The 10293-nt window shown below is 38.9% G+C and overlaps 1 protein-coding gene across 2 annotated transcripts in view; it reads right to left on the bottom strand.

Annotated features, from left to right (window-relative positions):
• Positions 1–10293, bottom strand: part of Wdr64 (WD repeat domain 64) — a 118842-nt gene that overhangs the window by 32536 nt on the left and 76013 nt on the right. For both annotated transcript variants that reach the window (XM_021199133.1, XM_029539220.1), the window contains exon 15: positions 7068–7244. In XM_021199133.1, the coding sequence (XP_021054792.1) occupies positions 7068–7244 (177 nt within the window). The remainder of the gene's footprint in view (positions 1–7067; positions 7245–10293) is intronic.

Below are 10293 nucleotides of genomic sequence, written 5' to 3'. Positions count from 1 at the left end.
TCCCTCCCTCCCTCCCTTCCTTCCTTCCTTCCTCCTTCTTTCCTTCCTCCTTCCTTCATTTTTGTTGTTGTTGTTGCTGTTGTTAATGTCAGTGCCATGCCCTTCGTGCCCTTGTAGCATAGTTTGAGGTCAAGGGTTTGATGTTTTCACAATTGCTTTTTCTGCTTAGCACTGTTTTGGGATCTTTTGTACTTAAACATGAATGTATTTATGTTTGTGAAATTTTTCAGAGAATAATATACTTGGATTTGATGGAGATTGTATTGAATATGCATTGCTTTTACAATATGGATTTTGCCAATCCATATACATGGGGAAAATTTACATCCCGGTTCTTCATCAGTTTCCTTCCATGATTTAAAATCTTTGCTGTAGCTACCTCTCACTCCCTTGGTTATTTCTAGGCAACGTGGTTTGAATAGGAATATTCCCCATAGACTCACGTTTGAATACTTGGTCTATAAGGAGTGGTATTGTTAGGAGGCATGGCTTTACTAGAGTAGGTGTAGCTTTATTGGAGGAAGTGTGTCCCTAAGGGGTGGGCTTTGAGGTCTCAGAATCTCAAGCTAGTTCTCTGCTAAGGACAAAGATGTAGCTCATCTCCTTCTCCAGCACCATGTCTATCTGCATGCTTCCATGCTTCCTGCCATAATGATAATGGACTAAACCTCTGAACTGTAAACCAGCCCCCATTAAACATTTTTTCTTTATAAGAGTCGCCTTGGTCATGGCGTCTCTTTGCAGCAATAAAACTCTAAGACACTAGGTATTTTAAAAATAGGCTTTTAAAAATCCTTTGACACTTTCATACAATATATTTCTAAGTATTTTAAAACTCTACCTTGAATGGGAATATTTTTCTGATTCTTTGTCAGAAAATTATTGATTATTGATATGTAGAAGACTATATGTTGAATTTGTACCCCGCTGAAAGTGTTTTCCAAGCTAGAGATTTTTGGTAATATCTACCAGGTTATTTATCATGCAAACTTCCCAACTTGTATTTTTCTTTTCATTTTCCCTTTTTGCCTTATTTCTTATGAAGTAGAATAAGGTAGAAATGACCAATTATTAGATACTGATTTATTCAATTAGTGATTTGTGGGGGTTGCTACAAGCTCTATAGCCAGCAGGGAAATGAGCTGTGATGCAAACAGAAAACTCAGTTCAGCATGAATTCACTGATGCTGAGTCTAGACTTCTGGAATTTGACACCAGCCTGTTTATTGTGAGCCTATTTAAGTACAGTACAACTTAGAAAAAAGGTTTTCTGGTATAATAAAGTCCCTAGTGCCCAAGGAGGCATAATGACATTGAAATTCAATTCAAAGTAAATTTAATCATGAAGATGGGTTCTATAACTTAAGGGCTTAGGATCTGGATAGCTTACAGGTCATCAGGCTATAAAGTACATGTGACATCTCTCCTAAGCATGGGTTCTATTGACTGAGAAACAAATATAAACATAATGGAGTCTGGGATGAACATTCTAGGGCATATGGGTGAGGTCTGGCCCTCTTATTAGCAAAGGCCATCAGGTCATTGACAACATGAACTCTCAACCTTCTAGGTGGAAAACAGGTATTCATTTCCATCATTGAAGAGACAACCCAGTATGATTAACATTCCTGGTTTCTCCAATGCTTATCTGTGAGCACCCATGCCTTCTACAGTGATTTACCTAAAGCACTATGTGTACTGCCTAATCATGGCTTCACTTGCTACCTGGGACAGAATGGTCTGGGGAAATCAGGAAACAATAGATTATTGCTCTTTTTTTTTAAGGTTTCTTCTTCTTCTTCTTCTTCTTCTTCTTCTTATTATTATTATTATTATTATTATTATTATTATTATTATTAAATCTGTTTTACAGTCCAGTCATTATCCCCTCCCAGTGTGCCCTCCAACAGTTTCCCATCCCATACCTCTTCCCCCATCTCCAAGAGGATGTCCCCACCCCCTCGCTCCCACCCCACCAGACCTCCCCACTCCCTGGGGCTTCAAATCTTCCAGGGTTAGGTGCATCTTCTCTCACTGAGGCCAGACCTCTGCTGTATATGTGTCTGGGGACTCATACCAGCTGGTGTGTTCTTCCTGGTTTGTAGCTCAGTGTCTGAAAAATCTCGGGTATCCAGGCTAGTTAAGACTGCGAGTCTTTTTATGGGGTCACCCTCCTCCTCAGCTTCTCCCAGATTCTTCCTTTAATGCTATTATGTACTTCTATTAACTATGAACTTTGAGATTTACGTGTATTTTATGTATCAATATATTAAAATGAAATACTCCTTCCTGGAGTGGGGAAAACAGTCTTCTAACACTTGTGAACCTCAGAAATCTCTGAAAACTACCAGATTCACAACGTCTTTCGCCAAGGTTAAGGAAACAGTAAGCAATTCCAAGGAAAGTGAATACTCTCTTCAGTGAACTTCTACTTGTACATGGAACTCTATTGATGTACTTTTTGATTTTTTACATATGCTGAAGAGGCCTTTTATGTGATTTAGCTTTGAGTCTACACATTCCCAATAGTACTCTCTTATCATGCTCTTATATATAATCTCAATGAACTGTTCACCAACTTATACTTGGGTGGGAGGAATAATTAGTTTGCTTTCCAGCTCTTAACAACATCCTGGCTATCACATAGCTTCTTTAAAATATGCTTGCTTGCTCTCCCCACTTTATGGTTTTAGAGTATAAAATGGGAATACAACACACCTGGGATGCAAGCCTCTCAGGAGCTACGGTAGCTTTGGTTGACCAGCGAAATCTCCTCTCTTTTACTATCATTGGTGTAGAGTGTTTATGTCAGATTCCGGAAACACCAGCTAAGACTTCAAGGACTACATTGAATAACAGATATTTTTGCCTCACTCCCAATTTTAGAGGAAATGTTCTCAGGCTTTCTTTTTGCATAGTGTTCTTTGTGAAATATTACTTCTATTGCTAGTTTCTACAGGGCTTTTATCATGACTTGATTGTTGGACTTTTCAAAGGCCTCTTCTGGGTGGGTTGATATAAATCGTTATTTTTAACCTTGTCTATTTACATGTTGTTTTACATGGCATGCACTAATGTGTATTGAGTCAGTCTTGCATCCCTGATGTGAACCCAGCTTTGGTCATGGTGTGTGATTGTTTCCATCTGTTCTTTAATATGGTTTAAAAGAATCTTTGCAACTACATTTGTCAGGGAATTGCCCAATGCTTTTTGTGTGTGTTTGTGATTTGATTTTGTTATCAGAGTAACATTGGCATCACAGAATGAGCTTTGCCCTGTTCCTTCCCTTTCAATTTTGTGGAAGGATTTGTGGAATGTTGTTAGCTTGCCCTTAAAGATTTAGTATAAATCAGCAGTAAATCCATCTAGTCTTGGGCTTTTCTTTGTGGGGAAACTTCTTATTACTTCTTTAATCTCATTGTCAATTATAGATCTGTTTAAGTCATCTTGATTTAACTTTGATAAGTCACATGTCTAGTAATTACTTTTTTTTTTAGATCTTCCAAGGCTTTTGTTTTTGTTTGTTTTATTTTGTTTGTTTATTTGTTTTTAGAATATCTGTTTTAAAAATGTTCCCTAATGAACTTCTCATTTTCTTTGAGATCTTCTATAATATCCTCTTCAGTTCTAATTTTACTGACTTAATTCTTTCCTCTCTTCTTTTTGGATAATTTGGCTAGGAGTTTGTAAATCTATCTTTTCAAACAAACAACCTTTGTTTCTTTGGTTTAAAAATGTCTGGATATGGCAGTGAAGGTTGTACAACAATTTAAACACACTCAAGGCCTCTGAACATACACTGAAAAAAAATTGAGGTGGTAGATTCCATGGTGTGTATGTGTGTCATAATCAATTTTAGAAAAAGAAAAATAAAGATTTCTGTATAAAGCTTTTAATTGTTTTCAAAATATATTATTAAATGAAATAAGTAAGAAGTTATATATATATATATATATATACACACACACATCTATATATACATATATATGTATAATATTCTATTCATTCTTTAAAAAGGTTAGAGAACTAAGTATGACTTTTTTTTTAAATATTTTTTCCCTCATCACTTTTAAAAAAAGATTTATTTATTATTATATCTAAGTACACTGTAACTGTCTTCAGATGCATCAGAAGAGGGTGTCAGATCTCATTACGGATGGTTGTGAGCCACCATGTGGTTGCTGGGATTTGAACTCAGGACCTTCGGAAGAGCAGTTGGTGTTCTTAACCACTGAGCCATCTCTCCAGCCCCAAGTATGAATGACTGTTTTATTACAGTCTTTAAAAATAACTCCACAGACATAAACCTGGAATTTAGTATAGGAATAGAAGTTAGCTATTCAGGTTTGTATGAGAATAAAGTAGTAGGAAAAGAAAAATAATTAGAATAGACTTTGCTTTGTATCTAAGAATAGAAATGGTTGTGTAAATGTAATTTTGTAACTATCACATGTTTTTCATAGTGCAAGGAATTAAAATAATTAAATATATCGAACAATTATAAATAATTAAATATAAATGATTAATTAAAAACAAATAAATTAGGGCCAGCAAGATGCCTCAGTTGACCAGTGACCTGAGTTTAATCCCTGGAACCTTCATGGTGGAAGGGCTGACCACTGACAGTCCTTCTCTGACACCAACAGTGCTCTGTGCAGTCACGCACAGATATATACACAGACTCAAATAAACAAAAGTTTAATAAACAATAAATTAAATATGAAACAAGTAGATCTAGCTGGTTAGCACAAGGAATTATACTGGCTGGTTTTGTGTATAAACTTGACACAAGCTGGAGTTATCAGAGAGAAAGAAGACTCCCTTGAGGAAATGCCTCCATGAGATCCAGCTGTAAGACATTTTCTCAATTAGTGATCAAGGGTGGGAGGGTCCATTGTGGGTGGTACCATCCCTGGGCTGGTGATCCTGGGTTCTATAAGAAAGCAAGCTGAGCAAGTCAGGGGAAGCAAGCCACTAAGTAACATCCCTCCATGATCTTTGCATCAGCTCCTGCCTCCAAGTTCCTGCCCTGTGTGAGTTTGTGTCCTGATTTCCTTTGGTGATGAATAGCAATGTGGAAGTGTAAGCTGAATAAACCCTTTCCTCCCTGATTTGCTTCTTGGTCATGATGTTTTGTGTAAGAATACAAACCCTGACTAAGGCAGGAATTATATCAAGCACTTTCAAAGCACTTAGTTTGATGTTACATTCCAAGTCACACGCACCCTGAGGCCAGAATCCAGTGCTAAGGAAGATAAAGCTGAACTGTGAATGATTTTATTATTCTCCTGTAGCTACACTCTACAAGAGCATAATACAAATTAAAGAGCCTGGGTATCACACAGATGTGTTGAATAAGGATCAGCTAAAAGATGCAAGATTTTCCTGCCAGAAAAAGATATTAAATAAAACAAAAGGAGCAAAAGCCATTTACTCTAAACGTCAAACCGGGAATATCAGTGTTAAAGAAATCTCTATTTTTCTGATAAAACTTTTCCCTAGTTATATCCATTGAAAAATCCTTTTATTAGTCCACTGAAAAGGTTAAAAAATTTACATACCATGTACATATATATGTACTATGTGTATGAGGGATACACACACACACACACACACACACACACACACACACACACACGTGAATGACATGGAAATAAAGGAAAGGTATTTAAAGGAGAAAAGCATTAGGAAGGGAAAAGGTAGAGGAGAAAGCCATGAGATATGACATATGGGATATGACATATTTAAATAAAACTGTCATTATAAAACTAATCATTTTACAAAAAGAGTAGAATACTAATAATCCTTAAAACCATTTTTAAGAGTGTCTCATTCTCTACCCTAATGTGGCCTCAAACTAATGGCAATGGCCAGGCTTCAGCCTTTTCAGTGTTTTAAGTACAGGTGTGAACCATAGTGTGTTCTATAAAAATTGTTTTAAAATAAAATGTATGAAATAATGTTATTACATAAAGGAAAAGAGCTAAAGTTGTGTGCAAGTCACCATATTTAACTCCCAGATCACAGGAAATGTGGAAGATCTTACAGGGCACCAGAAGGGTTCAATTGTCAGACTCCAAGTGGGCCATGATAAGGTCCACTTTCTTAAGAGAGTCTTTGGGAGGGAAAGACACTTCCTCTTAAAAGCTACTTTGTAGATCTGTCAATCCAATGGCTCTTGTTTGACCCCTGGTTGAAAGGATGTAAGATCAGGAAGTTTTGAAGAAAGCTGTGACTCTCACTTGAAGACTAAACATGTTATAATACTAATGTTTTTGTAAGTTATAGAAAATGTGTCTAGAGACCAACAAGGATGTTGCCAGTTTTGAAAGAATCACTGTTGTTTAGCAATATCTACTGAAACAGTTAAGGTTGAAAAGACTACAGATGACTAGTGTGAGGGACTGGTATGAGGAATGAAAGAAAATCTGGCCATAAACAAAACAACTTTAATACCTAGAAGTTAATTGTACTAGTTAATGTATATGTTTTTATTTCTCCATGACAAAAAGTAAAGGAATTCAACTTTTGGTGCTAATTCATAGGAGAAAACACATGCATGGTTGGAGAGATCCTAGGTCCTGAGGTTGAACCTATGGCTTTTCTTGTGCTCACTAGACATAGTACCAAGCTGCCTTCTCAATGAAGGCATCTTCTAAGCAGGACAGGACCACTGTAGTCATGAACTCACAGCAGCTGTTGTTGAAGGAGTAGGATCAATCCAGTCTCCATTCTAAGGAGGGGGAGGGGTTCATAAGCCCTCACTCCTAACTGAGGATTGATGGACTCTTGATGGGCATCTGGGAAAAAGGGGCAGGGAGAATCAGTTTTCTTAAGGGCATGGTACCTGGTAGGTTAACCATGCTCTAGCAGATGGCCCCATACTCAGAAGTATATGAACAACATGGGTTACTAATTTTTTTTAAAGACACAACATTAAGAGATAGAGAGGTAGGATGAATTTGGGAAGAATTTTGGAGAGGAGTTGAGGTAAATAGGACCAAAATACATTGTATGGACTTCTCAGTGAAAATACTTTAAAAAAAAAAAAAAGAAATTGAACATACATAATTAGTTTGCTGAGAGGTTTTCTGGACGATTAACTCAACATCTGGGAAGGGAATGGCCATTGCCCTTTCTTTAGTTGACGTCTTCAGATGTACAATATGGCTCCCATATTGTAGGTAAGGCATGGCGTCGGGCAGCTCCCATATCACCGTGAGGAAGATGTCATCTTCCTTTCCCTTTTGAAGAAGAAATTCAGTAAGTGAACAAAAATGCTTCAATGAATTGTTCCCTTTGAGCTGTTCTTAAAAAAGAGTAAAGCAAATGTAGACTGGTACCCCATAACACGTAAAGCAAACACTGACTGGTAGGTGCCCCATTCTTCTGCACCACCAACTCTCAAGCATTGTTCTGCCACTCAAAATGTAATTTTCTTTGCTTCTCACTCTCCATGGTAACCAGAAACCTGAATCTGTTACCAGGCATGGAAGTTTTCATAGCTACACACACACATGCTTTAGGTCACCGCAGTATCTCTGTTGGTTAGTTTGATGTCAAACTGACACAGCTTGAGTTTTTTTATAAGAGGGAACCTCAACCCCCCCACCAGATTTGCCCTGTGGGCAAGCCTGGAGGGCATTTTACTTACTAATGATTGATGTGTGAAAGACCTACCCCCCCCATCACGGGTGGTGCCACCCCTGGGTTGGTGGTTGTGGGTATGATAAGAAATTAGGCTAAGTAAGCTATTAGGAGCAAGCCAGTCTGAGGTACTCTTCCATGGCAGAGGCAGAGTCATCCATTTCTGCTTTGAGTTCTTGCCATTGCTTCTTTCAGTGATGGACTACAAGCTAGTTGTGTTTCTATGCATGTATGTCTATATGTTTGTATGTGTATATGTGTGTACAAGCATGTGGAAACCAAAGACTAAAGTCTGGATCATCCTTAATTTATCTTTCACCTTATTTACTGAGACAGTAACTCTCAATCAAACTCACACATGCATATTCTTATCTGATATTGTGATATGATAGTTTATTCTGTTATATTTCTGTTGTCTTAGTAGTTATAGTTGGTAATATTGTTAATTTTTGACTTTTGTATGGGCATGCAAGCCAAAAAATTTAAGGCTGGTCCTTTTGCTAAAGGAACAAGGATCCTTCAAGAATGAAAAGTGTCCAGGGCAGGGCAGAGATGGCTCTGATGGAAGGGAAGACAGGGGGCTGCATTCTTAGTTTTAGTGTGACCTAAGTCTTAGAGGACCAGGTTCCTACTTTCTTTGGTCTTTATTTTTTTCTTTCACCTGTGGATGGATAAAATCTCTTCCATTATTTAAAGCCTTTAGATGTTAGGTGTGGTTCTATTCCCCCCCCCCCCCATGCACACTCTGTGTGTGTGTGTGTGTGTGTGTTAAAATGCTTTGGTCAGCTTTGTTGGGGTAAGAAGAATTTCAGCAATGACCAAGCAGTGAGATATTGGGTTCTAACAGAGTAAGGCTTCAAAGCTGCTGTTTGGCCAGGGCTTAGATCCTGAGGCCTCTCATGATCTAAGTCTCCAAGATCAGAGTCCAGTTTGCTGTGAAAAATTTCGAGTGAAAGAGACAATGGTCTCTGCAAGGTTCGCTTGCTTTCACTGTTCACTGAAGTTCTGGTGTGCTTTACACACTACTATATTGTCAACTCTGCGATGTGAAATAGGAGGTTCCCTCAAATAGCCCTCATAGATTTATTATATTCTGTCTTTTAAGAAATGTCTCAATAGTTTAGTCTCTCAACCTCTAATGAGCATCTACTATGGGCAGGGCAAGAATTCAGATACAAAATGAAGTGTCTGATTCTTACCAAGCTTAATCTAAGGCTCTGCATGGAGAACAAGTATAACCAACGTGGAAATGGCTAGAGGAGAACTCAAATCATTTTTTGATATGTGATGGTCCCACATGTCCCAGTCTGACCTGAACTCATGCTGTAGTTGAGGGTGACCTTGAACTTCTGATCTCCTACTTCCTGAGTGCAAGGACTATATGTGCCACCACACCCACTTTATGTGGTACTATAGATTAAACCTAGGGCTCCATGTACACTTAAACCTAGCACTCTACCAACCAAGCTGAACCTCCAGCCCAGAATCATGGTTCACTTTGTAGCACTCAAAGTACGGTGAACATCTGTGATTCCTGCCATTGGAATGATTGATCATGACAACTTCCAGAAGTCATGTGGCCCTGTGCTTTCTGTGGGGTGCCAAGGCATCCATCCACAGTCACAATGTGGACTATGCAGACAACAAGGGAAGAATCTATCACCTGGGAACGATTTTCCCTCCTTTCTCTCAGCTTAAAAGATACCAGTCATCCCAGCCAATGTTGGTGCTTCATCACTGAAATCCTATATAAGAGTCATTTTCTGATCTTAGCTTCCAGAGAACAACAAAGGCAATGTGAGTCCTTGAGGTCTAGCTGACCGGGTGAGGGCCACATAACCGGGATAAATGATGTTGGCTTCTTTTTAAATCTGAAGAAGGCATTAGTATTCCTAGGTGGTAATAGATTCTCAGGAAAAATAAATTAGCCTATTTCAATTCTCCCCAAACAGCCCTGAGCAGATTGCATCATTAACCTTAAAATACACAAAGTAATTTTGGTGAGAAATGGAAAAAGTGATTTGAGCATCTTTGAATGTTTTATGGGCTGTAAGGGACATAATCTGCTGAGGGACCTTCCTAAGGAGCGGAGGATTATTGCCAAGGGAGGGCGTGAGCAATGCCAGTAGTGACTGATGTACATGTCACTGTGATCTTTCTGACACCCACTTTAGGGGCTCCTGAAGCAAAAACATGATGTGTTGGATGCAGGCCTAGGCAGCTGTGCTTTTTGGCATTTGCTTGGACTTGAGCCAAGTTGGTTAGGGGCATCATAGGCCAGCTGCTGGGTAAGTACTATCCTCACCTGACTGGAAAGAGGGGAGTTGAATGGGGTTGTAGAGATGTAGCTCAGTCGGTGCATTACTTGCCTAATACATTTTGAGGCCCTAGACTCAAGCCCCAGCATCACACAAATGGAGCAAGCAGGTATGGTGGGGTTTGCCCTGGGGAGATAAAGGCAGTACAACCAGGAGTTCAAGGTCATTCTGGGCTACACAAAACCAGAGAGTGAGACTCATGCACAGAGATATACAGAGAAACACACAGAGAGGCAGAGAAAGAGGAGCATAGAAAGAGGCAGAGATATGGAGGGAGAGAGAGGGGGAGAGGGAGAGGGAGAGGGAGAGGGAGAGGCAGAGGCAGAGG

This window comes from Mus pahari, chromosome 5, assembly GCF_900095145.1.
Source record: "Mus pahari chromosome 5, PAHARI_EIJ_v1.1, whole genome shotgun sequence".
Taxonomy (NCBI): Eukaryota; Metazoa; Chordata; class Mammalia; order Rodentia; family Muridae; genus Mus; species Mus pahari.
This window is presented reverse-complemented; position numbering and strand designations above follow the sequence as displayed.